General features: G+C 38.3%; 1 protein-coding gene across 7 annotated transcripts in view; it reads left to right on the forward strand.

Annotated features, from left to right (window-relative positions):
- The window catches only part of ANO3 (anoctamin 3), a 179,197-nt gene that overhangs the window by 35,596 nt on the left and 123,334 nt on the right, over positions 1-20,267 (forward strand). For 3 of the 7 annotated variants that reach the window (XM_046941562.1, NM_001397933.1, NM_001199467.2), the window contains exon 1: positions 16,708-16,781. The exons of the other annotated variants lie outside the window; for them this stretch is intronic. In XM_046941562.1, the coding sequence (XP_046797518.1) occupies positions 16,736-16,781 (46 nt within the window). In that variant the 5' untranslated portion in view covers positions 16,708-16,735. Of the gene's footprint in view, positions 1-16,707; positions 16,782-20,267 lie in introns of those variants that run through there. 7 annotated transcript variants of the gene reach the window in all.

Below are 20,267 nucleotides of genomic sequence, written 5' to 3' on the forward strand. Positions count from 1 at the left end.
ATATATATTTTTCTTAGGAAATACACTGTACATAGAACAAAAATTCACCACCTTCTTGCTTTCTTTGTTTTAAATTAATTTTTAATATTGTTCCTTGCATGAGTTTGAAATGATATCTTTTTTCAGGGAGAAATTTCCTAAATGCATTTGGTAACAAACTCTAAGGACTGGTGCAAATTGGGGAAGTAAACAGTTGTATCAGGAATATTTGTCAGAACTTTATCCCACTAATTTCATTCCCAAGTCCCGCTGAGGACTCTTTCTATAATGCCATTGCATTTAAGTATTAATATTTATGATTACTGTTTTACTGTCTTATCCAAAATATGTGTAAGAGATGTGCAGTTTAATTTATTCAGAAAGGAATAATAATATGCTTGTATTATTCAAACAGAAAAGCGTAGGTAAGTCAGAATCATAGAGTCATCAAGGTTGGAAAAGACCTCCAAGATCATCCAGCGCAATCAACATTTCCCACTAAACCATGCCCCTCAGTACCACATGTAAATGTTTCTTGAACACCTCCAAAGATGGTTTTCCTGTGGAAAAGATTCTTTTCAGTTCTCTTTGATGCTACAATGCTATCTATTGGGTAATAGATCCCAATCCCTATCATCTTTTTATCTCCTCTCTTAGGGAGATCTCCTTTCTTAGGGAGATAAAAAGATGATAGAAATGATTTACTGTGCTTTTGCAAGCTCATTTGATATAGATAAAGCAATAAAATGTCTTCCATTAAACTTCTGCACACAAAATTGGTGGGTTTTCCAAGCCGGTGGTGTTTGGATTACTTTAGGTTGAAGTGATCATCTTATCAAACTTTGAAATGAGAATTAGAAAATGTACAAAGTTGGTGTTTCTTTTCACAGGCCTTTAGGCATTGTTTCTTTGAAAAACCTCAAAAAAAAAAAAAAAAAAAAAAAAGCCCAACTTTTGGCACGCTGGCATATCAGTACTAGATGAAATGTTAATTTCTGTAATGATTCTAAAGCAATACCAAACATTACAAGAGATTACACCATGGAGTGACAATACTGTTCGTCTGTACAGTCTGACTTCAGTCCTGCTCTCCGTTTAAGAGATGTATTATGTACCATTTCTCTCTTTAATATTGTTGACATATATACAAAATCAAGTGCTTCGTTAATCACAGACATCTAGCTGATGAATCAAGTGGTTGTAAACAAGTAGAACAGATTTGAAGACACACTTCACAACTGTTCTGATTTCATTCAGTTGTAAGGGAAAATGGGCCCACATCTCCATTAGGTCTCCTATTCCTTCCATTCTTAGATGTAAAAATCCTTTTCTATTAGTTTATGAGTACTCTCCAGGAATCATTTCCCCAGCTAACACCCATCAGGGTGCCTTGAATTCCCATCCACAAACAGTGCCTTCTCACTAAGACTTCTTCACTACATAGATAGATGTGGCTTTTACCACTTAAACTTACAAAGTTGTCAACAATAAGTTCATAAAGACATTTCTCCCTGAGCGCTGACTAAGATGATAAAGTGGGCCAGGGCTACCATTAAAACTGGGCTGACAGACTGAATGGACCCTGGGCTTCATCCAGGGTGGAAAAGTCTGATTTCTTATGCAGCAAAGCATCAGGGATGATGTTTAAAGATCCTCTAAGTGAAATGGAAGCAATTCAGTCTTTTAGAAATGTAGAAAATAATCTTTGTTGCATTACACTTGGTTAGCTCTGTAAATACCATAAGCAGAAAAACAGTTTCTCAGTGTGTGTATGAAGATCGAATCTAAATAACTTTCCCTGGGGAAAGACAATAGCAGTAAGGCTACTAGCAGCCTAACAAACAAAGAAGCTGTGATATAATATGAAACAGGAAATCACAGTATGCAAAATCCTGAATGATTCATTTATGTGCAGAGCTTTGAGGACATACTCAGGTGACACTGTCAAAAGTGATAATGTCAAAGAACAGAAAAGTAAAGGATGTGGTTTACTATCATATATAACAATCTTGATTCAGACACTTTATATTTTATTTTTCATTGTATTTTTCCATATGTTCACTTGGATTGTTTTTCTTTTTGTTTTTGTTTTTGAAGTGTTGAAATGTATGAAATTGATTGTATCCATTACCACAATTACAACTTAAATCTGAATGTATATACCCCAAAGGACAATTGAATCTAGTATCTTCATTTAGGCAACAGATATGAAAATGAGGAAATATGGAACAGTATCCTACTAGGAGAAAAGTGAGTATAAGTAAAAGAGGACTATAATGGTTACTGTAGAATGAATTTTCAGGGACAAGTTAAAGTTTAAAAACTGGCTCACTCAAGCCAGTAATCATTAGAAATGAATGAGACTGGCCTGAACAGCTGACTTATTGCTATTTGCAAGTAAGTTATCCTGCTGTAAGGCTGCGTAGTTTCTACTGCTCTTCGGTTGTCTAGATGGATAAGTCTGAGACTCTAGCTCCAGGAGGAACTAGAAGTTCTTCAGCATGCTTTTATTTTCTTCCTTGGTTTATTGTGACTTCAGTAGTATCAACAAGTGGTCCCCTTATGCTGTCAGCTGAAAATAAAAGCACATTTTCACATGACTTCATGTAAAAGTTGAATTGCACTGAAGGAAAAGTGTTGATTCTCTCTACTCTGGAAGGTGCTCTCTTTTGAAAGAAAAAGTATTTAACTGCAAAAACAGAAACAAACCATCTATTAGAGATGTGTTATTTGGTCTAATAGTATTCTAGCTCTCATCATCACAGGATTCCCATATTCTTATAAATCTCAAAGCACTTCTTGTGTCTCATACCTGTTTAATGCACTGACCATTATGAGGGAAAGAATTATTGCAGAAGGAACACTGAGATTAAGCAACGAGGCTAACTATATTTGTTCTGTTCAGTTTTTCAGTGGGTTTGCATTCACTTTCAAGGAAAAAAATTGTTTAATATTTCCTGGAAGTAAAACACCATCTTGACCCACATTATGAATAACTATTCAATATCCATTAAAAGCAGATAATAAGTGCAGTATAATGCAAACATGCTTTTTATAGTTTGACAATGAGACAGAATGGTAAGAAAGGTCATTGGTTTCTGAGGTGTGTGTACTAGAAGGCTTCATAGGTTAGGATCGTGTTATCACATTTTTCTGGAAAAAGCTTCAGCCAAACCATCCTTTGTCCACAATGCACAAATACAGAATGATATTAAACTAGAATCATAGATTTTCTATACCCAAAAGGCTGGCATAAAACTGATATGCAAGATATCACTTGCATGTGTAGGAAATGAATTTGGCTTTCTTAATAGTTTTGTTCTGAATTTAGTGTATAAAATAGTGCTGTACTGACAGAAGTATGGCTCAGATTGCCACAGTAAATGTGGTCATTACACTTCTATCATAGATTTGGTACAGAGGCTGAAATGCCTCTGACATATCACATTGGGCGGGACAACCATTCAGATGGTTTAGGCAGTATGGCACTTAATATGTTCCATTACCAGTTTTTAGACCTCTGCGAATTTTCCTTTGTCCTGTTCTTTCATTGCTACTTATTAATTTCTGCAAAATAAATAAATAAATAAATAAATAAATAAATAAATAAATAAAAGGAAGACAAACACTTGTTACTGTTCAATCTTGGTTTAGCTCTAAAACATATCAAGTAGAAGAACGTTATGCCACTTCTCAGCTACCAATGACTTTTTCTACTTAATTTTTTATAATCTGACAATTTTTTATTTATATTCTGGCCACATTGGTGCTCAAGCACTTGCATGTAAACTTAGTGTAAACATTTGTCCTTTGTTTTTTTCTTATTGCTCTCCCCAAGAACTGAGTTTATCAAATTACATTTTATGAAAATGCATTTTTTAATTGTTCTAATCTGTTAGGAGAGTTTAATCTTAATGCACTCATCACAAAGGAAGAGACTGTTTCCCTATGGCTTTGTTTCAATAATCAGATAAACTGCATTTCTCACTGATTAAAAATATCAAGAAGCGTACTGAGGGCAATAAATCCACAAACATATCTTGCTTTTTATTTCCATACAAAATTTTATTTTCAAATTTGTTTTCCAAAGTATTTAGTTTCTTCTTTATAGTTTCTTTTATTTAAGGCCCTGTAGTTTTCACATTCTGTCTTTTTGTCTTCATTCACATCTAAGCTTACTGGGAAATTGTAGCATTTTTCCTTTTCCCAGTGCTTCTTCTGAAATCTGCACCTCTGACAGAAGCAATGACATCAAAATAAGTGCCTCACTGGAACTCAGCTATTACGGAGCATGTATCAACAAGCTTACACTCCCCCTCCTAATAATACTGAAGTGTTGTTTTGCTCATTCTATTTCTCCAGTACTGTCAAGAGGATAAAACTGTAAGTTAATGTTCAGCTTTCCAAGCCCTTTTCTTGCATACCTCCTGCTCTCACTTCCTGCTCCTTTCTGTGTGCACAGACTCCTTTTGCAGTGTAAACAGTTTCCCCAGTGTGAGCCCTCTCCTACAGAAGGAACTCTCAAAAACATGAATTCATTTTAACCTTTCTTGCCATATTTTTGCAATATTTTGTTCCAAAGATGAACGTATTGCTTTTTATGCACAGTCATTTTCTATTTCTTTTTTCTATTTAATTCTTTCATGAGCTGTCAGCAAACCTGAAAGAAGTTTATATTCTCTCATTTACCCAAGTTTCACTTTTACTTATTTTTTCATTTATTTTACTCTTCTCATGTTAGGGTAAGGTTTGAATGTAAAATGTATGGTACTGCAGTACCATAATCTCTAAAATATTTCATGTTTCTCTGGACAAGGAACAGTCCATTTTATTTACTCTGTTCAAAACAAATCTGGTCAGTTAATCCTTTTTAGTAAATAACCGATTCTATTCACACCAGCCAGTGGATGTCACTGTTACAATGCAAATCTACCTACAAATTGCCACAGATAACTTTGTATAGTGACCTTAATAAGTAATAACTAAAAAATAAAAGTCTCATGTTTCTTAGCCAGCTGCCATTGCTTGTTTCTTGGTGGCCAGGTGCGGGATTCAGTGCTTCCTGAGCAAGAGGCTGCAAACTGAGGCTTCCCCTGAGAACCTGCTCTGTGCTGTGGCCATTCTGTCACCTGCTGACATGCATGAGACATAGAATCATAGAATTTTCTGAGTTAGAAGGGATTCTTAAACGTCATCCAGTCCAACTCCCCTGCAGTGAACAGGGACAACTACAGCTCCATCAGGTGCTCAGAGCCCTGTTCAGCCCCCATCCGTGCCTCTCCTGTACTGAGAACTCTACATCTGGACGCAGTACTCCAGGTGAAGTCTCACCAGGGCAAAGCAGAGGAGCAGGATCACCTCCCTTGCCCTGCTGGCCATGCTTTTTTTGATGCAGCCCAGGATATGGTTAGCTTCCTGGGCTGTGAGGGCACATTGCTGGCTCATGTTCAGGTTGTCATCCACCAGCACCACCAGGTACATGTAATATATGTACATTTTTGTGTTTGTTCCCATGAATGACTTAAAAAGAATTGCTCTTGGGGATGGAGAACTTGCAAGGAGTGAGTGATTAGAAAAAAAATATACATGACTTGCAGGGGCTGTGAAGCTTTTTAATCTGTCTTTCCATGTCCAACTACCTTCCAAAAATATGCCAAAGTATATTTGCAGATTTGTGTATTAGTCCATGTGTATGTATAGATGCACATACAGAGCTCTGCTTTGTGACAATCTCAGGTGCTCCCTGAGTTCTGCTGTCTGTACCACACTGATGGTTTTCAGATCCACTTGTGCTATGCTTAACAGCCTTTATTTACCATTGATTTTGAAGCCAAAATTTTTCCCAGGTAGAGTTCTCAGCTGATGTTGAATTGGTCTTTGTTTGGCTCTTAAGACCATTAACATCAGAAACACAGGAAAAAAATGTGCCTTTTAAATTATGGAGCAATACTCATTTAAAGCTAAATCTGCTAACAGTGTGCCCTACATCACTTAAAGGGTCCAAGTTGTAGTGAACTTGTTACCTCACCATAAGTATGTCACTATTTTATTTCTCAGGTTCCAGAATCTATGGCTTCAGTCATAAGGAGTTACACATCTAAGTTAGAAAATTAGATTTTGCCAGTGAAACAAATTCCTGAGGTAGTTAAAAATATGATATCGGTTCACTGAAGCTAAAAAATAGTTGGTACAGTGTCTGAATCCTGCCTACCAAGGGGCTTTTCTGATGCTCATACAAGCTGGGGAGAAGAAATATGTGTTTGCCAGGTAACCCTGTTAAAGCTCTGAGTGCACATCATAAAGCCATCACATACTTGTGCAGCACTGACGTTATGTGCTTTTGGGATGAACACAGAAACAAGAAGTGTACAGCAAACATGACTAAGGCTGAGGTGAACTGGCATTTGAGAAACTGCATCACATCCGTGTGGGGAATGGCAAGCTACAGAAGTACCATGGAGCTGTTAGTTTCAGTTCATAGAGGTGAAATGACATCTACTGATTTCAAGAGTGCAGCTCTTGTATGTATTTCAAAGACAAAATAAATGTGGAAACAATTTGCCAATTTTGCTGTGAGTGCTTTGAGACTGACAAAAATGTCCCTCACCTTGACAGTTTACTTCATCTGTAAAGTTCTCCATGAAGCTGAAATAAGGTATTATGCAGGGAGTTCATGTTACTCCTGCAGCAATAATAATTTGCAGCAATCATATTCAGGAACAGTGTTCACTTAAAAAGCAATACCGACAGTTGAGCACAGCTAAGCAGGCTATCAAGAAACAGCAAGTTAGAGCCTGGGAAACAAAAATGCTGAATGCAAGAAAGAGATGGGCACATACTGCTTTTTTTTTCTTTCTTTCTTTTTTTTTTTTTTAATTATTCTTTTTGTGATGTTCACGGATGTAGAATGGATTGCTTATGTCTGTTCGCGCACTACCAAGCATATGTTTCTTAATTAAACACATACAAATAAACTGAGAGATCAAAACTGTTACAGGTGAGCATTTCAAAAGTTTTTAACTCATGAGTGTACATTTTTAGAGTAACAATCACAGGTTAGTTTACTAAAAAATGAGAAAGTATTGTGAAATTAATCAGTTCTAGTTTTATGCTAGCATAATAATCCTGAATGTATATGTAGTTAAATGTGACTATATCTAAAGATTTTGAAAGGCTTGGATCCTACTTAATACAAAAAAAAAAAAAAAAAAAAAAAAGAAAAGAAAAGAAAAGGGAAAGGAAAATTAGACTCAGGAAGCTGTGTCTCTGCACACTGTTGTTTGCTTAATTTTTGACCATGTTATTAAGTGAAATGAATGCAATCCTATAATGAACCATTTCACGTTGATTGGAAATGATTAGCCTTTTACTCAGGCTATTCAGAATCAGGTACTGAATAGCTGTTAAATGTATTTCACGTGGAAGTGTTTTACAAATGGATTCTGGAAATACACAGTTTATGCCCCTAATTTGTGCTACTAACTAAAAGATAAATAATTTGTTAGATTTAAATCAAATATATTGTAGGCAATCAAAGATACTGTAGATAGTGCTTCTAGCTTTTCCTTAAATCACACCTGCAGGGTATCTGGTGGGGTGCAGCAAAGCTGAAAACTTATTTTGAATTTAAACAGATCATTGATGCAGTTTCTCAATAGCCCTAATTATGCATATTGTTCTAATACTAGCATTTGTGTGACTGGAAATTAAGATCATTACCAGTTCCTAATGAAGTAAAGCCAAAAACCCCATGGACTTGCATACAAACCCCTTTGGAACTGATATGTCTCCTCTAGCGCCACCTCCAATAAAACCAATAAAACAATATTGTCAAAAATTCCCAGTAGAAATCCAAACTGAAGAAGGCAAGTTTGGGAAGAACTTTGTCCTTCTTTCTCTGTTGAATTTGTACTGAATTGGAAAGTCCCTCCTTACCACCATGAGCCCTGGCAGTAAGCTGGTCTCTTTACCAACACATAGGAACCTGCAAGAATGCCATTCCATGGTCTATAGCCTACACATAGACATGGATAGTACCTGTATGAAATCCTTCATCTTCTCACCTTACAGTGAAACATCAAGTATATCGGGCTTCTTGCATAGATGTCAGTTAGTGAAAAAGAGAGGAAAGGAGATGGGAAAATATGTTTTCTTAAAATATGTTTTCTTACTATTTGCTTTGTCTAAAGAAAACCATTTTTAAAGTGCCACATGCCCTTCCATCTACTACTGAAAGCAAAAAAGAGAGAGATGAAAACATTTACTCTTCTGTAGTATATAAAGGTATATAAAGTTCACTGTATTCATATTTTGCTTCTGTGGCCTCATACAACTTATTTTTTCAAAGTATGACATCTTTTAAATACAGAAGGTTGAGAATAAGAAAACCACAAGGCAATAAAAAACCACATTTCATAGTGAACTGATTTCCATTCTGGTTTTGTAGGTACATCTGGTTGTAGCCCACAAGTATCAGCATTAATCCTAGAGGATATTATACTTTATCAGTATGTGCATGTAATGTCTATTTGTTTATGACACAAATAATGTACAATTATCCTCTCTGTAGCAAGTTTGCTTGGTGTGTATAAGAGACATAGAAATACCTTCAGTTTCTGAGGGCAAGTCATGTTATGGACAAATAGACTATCTGTGTGTACAGAGGAATAAAGCATAATTTAGGTATCTTTCAGAATTAGGCCTTGAGAATGTTTGCAGTTTGAGTATTCTGGCCCATGAAGCCTATGACAGTCATTAAACAGTGTGCTTCTTGCAGATAAGAAAGAAGGAAAGTGCTCCTCTCCCATCATTTTCTTCCTGATATCTATTTTTAATTCAGGTGTTGTGCACTAGTGCATTACTCTGACTCTCTAGGTTACAAATTCACAAAGCAGTATTTAAATTCTGAAACATTTTTTTTCATGACACTTAGAAGTTTATAAGCATTTTTTTTTTTGTTGTCACTTTACAATTTTCATCCAGGTGTATAACTCATGCTCATTAAGAGCAATTCAGAATCATCAATTATATTATGTTTGAAAATCTTGCACTGCTTGCTATCAGTTTCATGTATCATGAAAATCTAACTAAAATAGTTACAAAACAAAGCACTGTAGTAGAGCTGTAATAAAAAAAAAAATCCTTATTTCTTTCAAAGTCTACATTACTGTAATTGAATCTGACATTAAGTACCATAGCTTTAAAGACACTCAGATAATAATTGTATAAAACAGCATCCGTGGCATTACTATTGCTTATTTTCTCATTGTGTAATAGCACAGTTCTCCCCAGGTCAGAACAGAGGATCACTAGGCCAGATGGCACCATACTTCTTTCTGTACAATACTTTGTCTATAGCATCACAGTCTATGAGGCATGAGTCCTGTGGGAGTTCACTTGGTAGAGCCAAGCAGGCAGTTCTGTGGTGAGGGAAGGCCAGAAGTCCATGGGGTGGGATAACCCACCTCACTAAGTTTCTTCCAAACTGACGGGGAGGTGATTGATGCATGGTAAATATGTGTGTTGGCTCATAGCTCACGTTTGGCATCGATTCACTCTCAGATGCTGTTGATAGAGAAAATACACAATAGTTCTAGTTGCAGGGCTGGAATGAGGACATAATACCCAGTACAGGGTTAAGCGGCTGTAGAAGGGTCGAGTCATGCGATAGGAAATAAGGAAAAAAGCTGCATGTGAGAATGATACTGGAGAGAAATTTACCTGATGATGCTCACACCCTGGTATGATTTGATAATGATATGATATATGATAATGATATTTGATAATGATATGACAATGCTGCGAAGAAGAAATAAATATCTTTGAAGAAATTCTCAGTAGTTTCTTCTGCTTTGGAGGATGACAAGTTGGCTAATGGCATGCTCTGAGATAAATTTAAAAGTAAAATTACCATATCTGAACCCAACTCTGATCACTTCAGTGTTTTATACAGTCTGATGTTGCTGTGCAGTGACTTTACACTGCTGTGCTAGCTGCTGCCAAGAGCATGTACCGATGTTTTGGTTGAAATACTTTGCCTGTATTACTGTGGTGCTGAGGAATTTCAGTTCTAGACTTGGAGTCTGCTTTTTTTGAGTCTGGTAAAGAACTGTATAGCAAGAGAGACTGCTTTTCCCAAATAAACCTTACCTACAAACTTAACTTCTCCTTCACATGCAGGTAACATATCAAACTCGGATACTATTGTGAAACAGTTTCCATCTTGCTTTGCATGGGGACAGCTAAATGACATGCAAGTGGAGTGCACCTTAAATGTCTGGCTATGCTCATAAAAAATGTTAATTCCTCTTCTTTTTTCCACTTTCTTCCTGCTCCTTTTCTTATAGCTTATAAGGTGCCTTTTCTTGAATTCTTTTGTTTGTGGAAGGAAGGAAATAAAAAATGTATTTGGAAAAACAAGCATTTATGAATCCAAAAAATAACTACGTCCGGAATACAACTAGCTTGGAGGTAATGAAAGGCTATCAGAAATTCATTAAGCAATAATATCTAAAGCAAATTCTACAAGTTTTGATTACTTTTATATCATTCTCCAGGTTGAAAAGGAAAGGTGTGGAGCTTTCACATGAGGTCTAAACAGTGGAAGTGGGCAGTAGACAATAGATAATTTTATTGATAGAGATTTTTATTAATCTCTAATTGCATTCTTTACTGACAAATTAGGATGCTAATTAGAAACAGAAATACATTGCAACACTTTCTAGGCTGGCGCTGCAGAGCTGGAGCATGATAATCTTATTTGCTGTCCTTCAGTTAAGATGTGAAATAAGAAAAGAGATGTAAAATAGAAAGTAAAAATATGATTATGCTGAATGTTTTCTATTTGGAAATTAGGATAAACTTATATATTGGAAGTTATTATTATATTTGTTTAATCCTCTTCACCTGTCTCTTGACATCAGTGTTTTCTTTATCATCTCTTTGCATTGTTGCAGAAGGGATTTTGACAAAATGACTTTTCTCCATCTTTTCATTTCTGAGGAGGTCTGTTCCAAGGATTACAGCATATTCCATGTACAAGGATGCCAAACTCCTTAGACTTTTATTTTGGCCCAAATATTTCAGAACAAAATGGAGCTTGTTTGTTGGGAGGAAATCAGATTATGCTAAATATCAGTGGTAAATGTCCATCTGTTTCTAGTGTTTAGTGGATAAATTGTGGACAAAACTGAAAAAGTAACTCTATGTAAGGATGTGAACATGAATCTGTAAAGCACAGGTTTAAAAATAAGCACATAATAACAGTAAGCTACAAAATCAAGGCCCAAATGCTTTATATTAGGTAGAAAACATTGTCCAACCTCATGGATACAAGAAAATTCTATCTAGCCAGAGAGAAAAGGCCCCTTAAATTACTATAGAAATGAAATCTTAAAATATGGAAACCTTAAAAATCTCAGTGAGATTTGAAGGCTTTGTGTCTTAGCAACACAAAGTAAAATCTGTACAGAAGTGTCCCATTTTTTAATTCCTCTATTACACACTTTAGCTCCATAATCTGCTTTCTACAAAATCTATGTTGTGACTTGCAGCTTTATCAGACGTAAGGACCTCCTCACTGTGCTCATGTCTGTGGGAAAATTTCTACTGGTTTCAGAAAGAACTGAACATTCAAAAATAATTTTACTTTTCTACTAAAGAAAACCTGTAAAAATCAAACAAAGTGAATGTTGTATTGCAGAGCTTTAAAATAGTAGCAAACTATCCTCCTTGCAAGTTCTCTATTTTTTCCATGTGCATTTTAAGTTTATTGAAAGAAAATAATTTGCGATGCTGCTGTAATAATTTAGTGCTCTCGATGTCACAACATTTTGGAGAAGGAAATCACCCTGACGTACTGAAAGACCTTCTTGCAACATTTTTAGAAATGTTACTTACTGGGAATGTTAGGGATTGGTATGTTTGTGAAAAGGACATTTCATTCTGAGTTTATGTATATTACATGTCCAGTACATATATTACATACTGCTCAAACTGGCCATTTAGCATCATCTTGCTCTCTACATTATCACCTTGCTTTCTACAACTACCTTTGCTCTCTACAGCTCTCTGAAAGGAGGTTGTGGTGAGGTAGGGGTTGGCCTCTTCTCCCAGGTGACAGTGAGAGGACAAGAGGAAATGGCCTCATGTTACACCAGGAGAGGTTCAGGTTGGATAACAGGAAAAATTTCTTCTTCAAAAGAATGGTTGAGCACTGGAACTGTCTGCCCAAGGAGGTGATGGAATCACTGCCCAAGGAGGTGTTTAAGGAAAGAGTAGATGTGGTACTTAGGAACATGGTTTAGTGGGCAATATTGGCAGTAGGTGGATGGTTGGGCTAGATGACCTTTGAGGTCTATTCTAACCTTAATGATTCTATGATCCTCTTATGTCATGCCAGGATGAGTGGAATGGGCACATATTCAATATAGTCCTTTGTTACAGATATAGGAAAAACAGTTGCATAACTTCATATTTCAATTTCATAGCAACTCAAAATTTGCTTCCTCCTGGTTTGAATTTGTCTACTTCCAGCTTCCCTGCATTTGTTTTTTGTTGTACACTTTACAATCAGTGGAGATCATGTAGTCCAGCATCCAGCTTTACAATTACCACTACTAATCTGGGTCAGACATAGCTTGGTCAAAGATTATTTTGAAATCTTCAAAAATAGACCACTTTCCGGGTCTTTCTTATGATGCATTACCAATATAGTACCTCTGTTTTTCTTAATGTCCAGTCTGAACCTCACATGCCCTGTAAGTAGTTAACTAGATTACCTAGCACTGAGTAGAGTTTTGTACTGCCATCTTTTTAACTGATTTTCAAGTAATTGTAGTAGTTGCTAGAGCTCCTTAGTTTATTCTTCCAATTAAATAAGCTCAGTTTCTTTAGCTTCCCACTATTTATGTATTAGAGATCTCTGACCACATTAAAGAAAGTCCACAGAACAGCTACCCAGTTTTTCAATACCAATCCTGAATTGAGATGGTGTGGAGGGGCAAAGCTAGACAGAATTTTATGTGCAGCTACAGTGGAGAAGGAGGATAATAAGCCTTTGATCTGTTGGACACATTCCTCCCAACATTTGCCATACTTGGATGCAAGTGCACAGTTGGCTGGTGTTCAGGCTGGTGTTTCCCATAACCTTGAGGTACTTCTCATCAGTCTGAATTGATATATGGAGTTTTTCCAGGTAAAGAATCTCGTGCTTGTTAAACCTTATGAGTTTTTGCTGAAGGAAGCTTAGTTTTCTTTCTGGGCAATAGGTAACAACTGATTACAATTAATTTTTGAGATGGCTGCATTTCTGTGTGAAGTGTATTAACTGTCATATGATGCCTATTGTGGGTAGTTTAATTTAAGGTTTTAATTTTGTGTGGTTTTCTGAAAAGCATTTTAGAGGTACAAAGTTCAATTTTAATCATCTCTATATAGTCTGTTTTCCTAAGGAAAAAAAAAACAAAACAAACAAAACAGATATACAGAGCAAAACAAAACAAAAATCCTGATAATTAGAAACTAAAATCCCAAGAAATACCAACATATCTAAGGAACTACATATACCGCGATGAAGTGCAACTAGATAGCAACTTATTTTCTCACCTGTCCTCTCATGAAAAAGGCATCTGAGTCTGCAAATCTATCTATAAAATAGACTTAATGTCAAAACTAAATACCCCAAAGCTCAAGATGTCCAAGTTTTTGAACTTTTAGCTTTTGAATCATGATTTTAGTTATGGTGATTACGGAGTTAGAGGGTTTAAGTCTAGTTCTGATTGATCCTGATGTCTTCACCAAGTCCAGAGTTACGATCTGTTTTAAAAATGGTTTATAAAATGTCACAAAGGAGGATAATTTAAGTCTTTCAAAAGATAGAGTATTTATGAGTGAATGCAAGTGTAGATTTTTGAGTTTACTTCAAGCTTCAGACACAAAATAGTTTGCATATATGAAGCTGGAGAATTTATGCATTTCCTAAATTTCTTAGCCATCAATTCATAGTTGTTCTCTGTTATCTGCACTCTAAAAATATTATCAAAACCAGATCAATTTTATTCTTTTTCCAATGAATTAGTTTTCTAGATTGAGATGTCATCATACTTGCTCACTATCGAGCTTACTCAGCTGACATTATCAAGGATTTAGTTTAAACCACCTTTGTAGAGGTATTTTTACTTCTCTTTGCAGACATTACCTCCAGCTCTTATGTTGGTAGTCTCATACATATGTACCACCTTGTATGAATCCTTCTTTGTTATCTGGCTCAAAGCTTGCTTCCTGAGGTATTTCTTGTGATAAGACTCAGGAGATGAGAGGTGGGTGCTGCTGTGTGGCAATCAACATCACTGTCTGGACGATTTTACATTTGAAAGCATTTCTTTGGAGCTGTTTGCCTTCGGCCCAAGAGATAAGGGAGTGCTCAGGACTGTTTACTGGACTGTTTACTGGTGGAAGGTCTGTCAAGTGACCAAATAACTCCTGTTTGCTATGGGAGACTGGGGGATGATACCATTGTAATCCTGTGAAGACAAAGTACAAGTTGTCTCCATGTTCCCTCTTATCTGCTGGCAAGGCCAGGGAGATGGTAACAAAAGGAGTTCCTGCTGAGATCCAAAAGCCAGAAGCTGTCACTCCAAAAAGAACTGACTCAATCACTTTGGACTTATAAATAAGTTTGTACTGCCATTGGAAATCATCGCAATCATCACCATCATCATCAATGGAACAACACCCAACGACCCACCACTAATGAAGATCAACGACTGAATTATGAACCACGCTGGACCCATGGTGGTGACTATCTCCCTCTTGCTTCCTATAGAGACTCCTTGCTCCTATTTCCTATCTTTTCTGCTGCCCTTCTTCCCTTCCCCATCACCTTAATTTGTACCTATAAAGACTCCTTGCTTCTATTTCCTATCTTTTCTATTGCTCACCTTCCCCTCCCCATTACCCCAATCTGTAATAGTGTCTGTCCTCCCTTTCCCTATCTCCCTTATTAAGATTTGTAATAAACTGGCCAGACCAACATTTTCAACCGTTGTTTCTTAATCTCACGCCAGGTATACATATATCAAAGAACCTCCTCTCCCTCCTATAAATTGGAGCGAGACACACCTATTACTAGAAATAGAGCTTTATTCTGAAGTACAAGTAGAAAAACAACACTATTCTGTCTTCAGGCTTAATTCCTCTGCTGAGTTTCTAGGCACTACCTTAGCCTTTCCTGCTCTCCCTATCGTTCTGTGTGCTAATAGGCTTGGATGAATCTGTTTGAATTCAGGAACTCAGTAACCCTCTATATCAGTCTGTGGAATTGGATAGATGGCCCTGAGTACAAGTAGCTGACAACCTCTTTTCTGAGGGCGTAGGAGAGAACAACTCTAGACTGTGATTCTACTTGCTAGCTCCTTCTTTTTTAGCCTCAGCATTTTGTAGGTTATTATCACACAAGAGCAGATAACTGTCCTCCTCCTGATTTCCTCTGGTGAGGAAGGGAGTAGGAAGTGTCTTGCTCTTCCACCTCACCTTTAAGTCAGAGGCATCAGCCACGGTCTTTTGGAGGAATAAGTCTGGCCTACAACCTCAGAAGGCATACACTATTACAGTGAAGAAACATATCTGCTGTTTGCAGACTTGATATGTTTATTTATGACTATGTTTATAGTGTGCATTATGTTTATATTTTCTTCATTCCCTGGTGACTCTCAGTTGCTGGGTTTTACTCCCTACTTCCTCATCCTAATGTTGGAACTAAATCTTGCAGGTAAAGAATGAGAACTTAATTCTGCATCTTCCTTTGGTCTGTTCCTTATGATCTAATACTAGTCAATCAATAAGAGCCAGCTTAGCTACTTGGCTCCTCTTGCTTCAGTTTGCTGTGCAACACCAATAGTGCTGTCCCTCAGCAGGAAGGAGCTGTTCCCAGTAGCTTTGGAAGCAGATTTTCTGAGGTTGCAAGAGTGCAGAGGTATTCCTCACCTCTTCAGTATGCAGAAAGCCCCCAGAGACTGACAAATGACTGGGATAATTTCTTCGGAGCATCATAGCTTCTTCATCCTTTCTTAAACTGAATACTACTGTGGAACTCACTGCAGCACAAGCCAGAATGAGCCGTGCACACAGGGGGAGGCAGAGAAGGGAGTTAAAGTTCATCATGTTGCATCTTTCAGTATCTGGAAATATTTTCTTGGCATGTACTTAGGAGAAAGGGGAAACTAGAACATCAGTAACACCAGAAATGGGCTTTATCAGGACCTGATGTGCAATTCAATGTCATTTTTTTTTTTCCCCCCCCAAAAAGCTATTTCCAGTCTCATTCAGACTCTGAGCTTTAAGATATAGATGCGTAAAGCTCAGGGCAAGACATAAGTTATGAGTGTCACGACAAAGAGGGAGAGGCTGAAACACTTGTATAGGTGTAAAGGCATCTGTGACTTTGCAAAGGAGGGGCAACTTCTGCACTCAGCTTTCCGTAACCTCGTCTGTAACCGCCGATATCTCCAAAAGAGAAGGGATTACAGGGAGGCCAGAGAAAGCGGAGCCCGATATCAGGGGAGGTCGGACCCGAGCCGCCTCCCCCCGCCAGGCCGGCGCCGCCATTCCCTCTGCTGCTTCGCCCGTTCCCACGGCAACGGCGGCGGCTGCGGGGCGGACCGAGCCGTTCTGGGGCGGGCCGTGCCGCCGGGCTCCCTCCCCCTGCCACCGCCCCGCATCCGGCGGGCTGGGAGTCGGCGGGTTGCCGAGCGCCAAGATGGTCCATCACTCGGGCTCCATCCAGTCCTTCAGGCATCAGAAAGGTCGGTGGCAGCCCTCGGGCTCGGGAGCTGCGCGCGGTGCTCTCCGCTCGGGCGGTGTGCGGTGCCCGCACGCTGCTGCCGCGCTCCGGCGCGGTTCTCGCGGCGCGCTCCGTGCGCGGGGGCTGCCGGCGTGGGTGCGGGACTGCGGGCTGATGCTTGTTGCCGGCACGCAGGCTTTGCTTCCCGACGCGTACAAACGTGCGGCTGTGATGGGAGGTGGTACAGAGGTGTTGTAGAGCCGTTGCTGTATGTCGTCGTGGGGAAAAAAAAATATTTTCTTCAACCAACTCGCACTTTTTTAATATAATCTTTGAATTAAAATTTGTTTTTCTGTGGTGTTTTATTCCTACTTCTATGCAATCCAATGAGGTGAAATGGAGATTTCATTTGCCACCAGCACATTTCAGCTGTTACCCAGTTCTTTTTCCCCTGATTTCACAGTCTGCAATAACTTGTTCATATATGTCATAGACTTGCTTATTGGATTTTGCCTCATTCAAGTTCTTTTGTTTGAACAGTTAATGAGAAATCAGTAATTCAGAGCACTTACTCCGTTCAGGTAATCCCATGATAGATGTAGTTCCTCGCTGCAGACGTTTTGCATTTACCTCCTGTCTCATGTGCAGTAATGAGTGGTGCTGTTACAACTTGTAAGTGGTCTCGTTTGTCAAGAGCAAAGTTAACAATATAAAAAAATCAACCCCCCCCCATGTGTCATGGAAGTTTATAGAAGCATCAAGTTACTTGGAGCCATGGTATAAATCCTTTTTGAAAATTATGATTATTCAAAACCATCTTTTTACATACACAGCAGTGATGGGCTGGCTCTAGAATCCTTGCCAAGGCTCTTCAGGGGCCATTCTGCTGTTCTGTTATAATTCGTGGGTAGGGGGAAAGTACTTGAAAATGAACTTTATAATGTTCAAGTTCAGGGATGCTATTGAATTGCTTCAAATCAAACTGCATGGCAGGGTTTAAGAAATCATATGTTTGTGGGACTCATGAAACTCCATAATAGTCTCATGTTTTGAACCAGTGACATAATGAGAAGGAGATGGTTGTTCTCTTCTCCTTCTGCCTGCAGAAATTCTGAGTAAGGTGTCCAACCAGCAGTAAGCCCTTGAGAAGAATGCTCTTGGAGCAAGAATGCTCTTAGGGAGCTCTGTAGTCTGCATAGTGCTGACTGCAATGTACATTGCTTTCCTGATCATTTTGTCCCCTGTGTTCTGAATGTACCTAAGAGAGTTGAGTCTTGGCTTTTTCTCAACCTACTGCTTCTGGGCATGGGGCAGGAGAGCTTGAAATTGTGGGCAAAAGGCTGCAGAAAAACCAAGCAACCATAAATCACAGTTAAGAAGTCCTCATCTAATCACAGGGAATTGAGAAGAAGTGGAGAATCCAGCACCCTGTGGGCACTGATCTCTCAGCAGCAGAGCATCATGGTGTTATCTTTAGTTTCCTCAAATTTGGTATTTTGTGTCATTCTCCCGATTTCAGTTAGTATTTTTTTGAACTTAGTATAGCTGAGATGTTGACTGAATGCACAGTTTGCTTTCTAGATGCTCTCAAAGCAGTGCCCTACATTCCCTATTTTAGAGACACAGTGGTAATCCTCGTGAAATGGCCAACTGCCCATCGCAGCTGTGCCTTGCATGCTTCACTTGTGTTAAGTCCGAGCTTCATTTCTTTTGGGGAATTGGAAGGGAATTATTTTGATGTAGATTCTCAATCCAATGGGAAAGATGTAAAGCAATAAAAGTAATGGTTCATGGAAAAAGTAGGTATTTTATCCTTTTATTTTTGAAACAGAGATTGCATACTTGCTGCCAGGTAAGGTAATATTCAGAGATGTAATGTTTATGATCAAGATGGAATGGATTAGGGAGCATTTTGTTTTCCTACCCTGGGCACCTTTCTGTAGCTGAGAAGACAAGCAGCAGTGTTTGTACCAATGCCAGCTTTCCAAGGCTTGGAAAACACCAGAGCAGGTTCTCCAGTCTCTTGGGTGTAGGGGTGTCCTCAACAGTGAGAGAAAGTATAGAAAAACTGCATTTATACCCAAAGGATTTCTTTCTAGGTGGAGTTTGTTTTCTTTCTTTTCTCTTCTTGATAGAGTGAGGAGGTGTTTGCAGTGGAAGGCTACTGTTGTAATGTGACAGCATGGTTTTGTCTTGCTCCTTCTTCATGTTGTATATGAGGAGTGAAACCCTTCGTTTTCAAAAGCAGTACTATAGCACAATGTACTGTTAAAAAAAGACACTCGGAGATTTGAAAAAAGCGTCTCATTCTACTTTACCTCCAGTTTGTTACTCCCTTGTTCCAATCTGAAGGTATCCCTATAAAAAGAGCAGTGTCCTGGAGGTGGACTAATCCATGTCTGCACAGTAGTGCATTAGATCTGTTGAGCCATCTGTAGAGTATTTGGTTGCTATTTTTAGCTTCTGTTGTGGCAGGAGCTGCTTTTTCTGAAATTACTTTCCTCAGTAACATTCTCAAAGATGTACATTTTATTCTTTATGTTCATTATTATACTACATTGCACCTTTATCTCTTCAGAAGATGATTCAAACTATGGTCTCTTAGGAATAACATCAGAGGGAAAAAGGAAGAAATGATTCTCATTTTTTTAGAACAGAAAAAAATCTCTGTCCTTTGATACTAATTTATGGTTTTGTTTAAAACTACTGATTAATAAACAATTATCCAAGAAGGACAAATAGGAATGAGACAATATTACTGAAGACAAAAATGATCTCCGTGAACAATTTGTGGCTGAATAATTCAAGGACAAGACAGCTGGCTGGGATTTGGTAGTTGATCTCAATCATGATGGTTCTTTTAAATGAAGGGCATAAAAGTATACGGTGGCCTTATAGTAGAATTTGTGGAGTCTGGAATGGATACAGAAGCGGTGCAATGTGGGGCCTGTTTCATTAGGAAGCTTTTCTGGAAGCTGATACGCTTCAGTAGGAAAGGCAGTCTGGGGTTTGGAAGAGGCAGGTGCTTGGTAGTGAGTGGGCTGTAATTTTTCTGGCCTGACAGGAGCTCAAACCTACATTTTGGGTGTAGGTCAAGGCAATAATGATGCTTTAAAATTTAATACTTGCATCTTTAGTCCTGATGAACAGTCTGCAATTTCCTGCACACTATTCTGGGTGCTTGTATTGCCTGTTGTTGTTCTTTTTAATACCTTTATCAAAGCCTTTTAATGAAAGGGTATAAGGCTGAGAGAAATAAAAGAGAATCCATTCACACTGTAAACGGAGCTGCTTTTAGCACTATGTATGAGTTTTAAGAACACAAACTGCAGATTAAAATCCAGCTTCCAGAGAAGCTTGAGGTGCTTCTCATCCTTTCTTCATGTTGTGTAACAGCACAGGAAGGCATTCAGCAACTTCAGTGCTCGCTGCATCTGTTCTTTGTGCTGATTTAGCTCCTCGGGGGATTGTCTTGAAGTCGCCTGCCTTCTGAGCACCTCAGGTATCT

The sequence above is a fragment of the Gallus gallus genome, chromosome 5 (genome assembly GCF_016699485.2).
Source record: "Gallus gallus isolate bGalGal1 chromosome 5, bGalGal1.mat.broiler.GRCg7b, whole genome shotgun sequence".
Taxonomy (NCBI): Eukaryota; Metazoa; Chordata; class Aves; order Galliformes; family Phasianidae; genus Gallus; species Gallus gallus.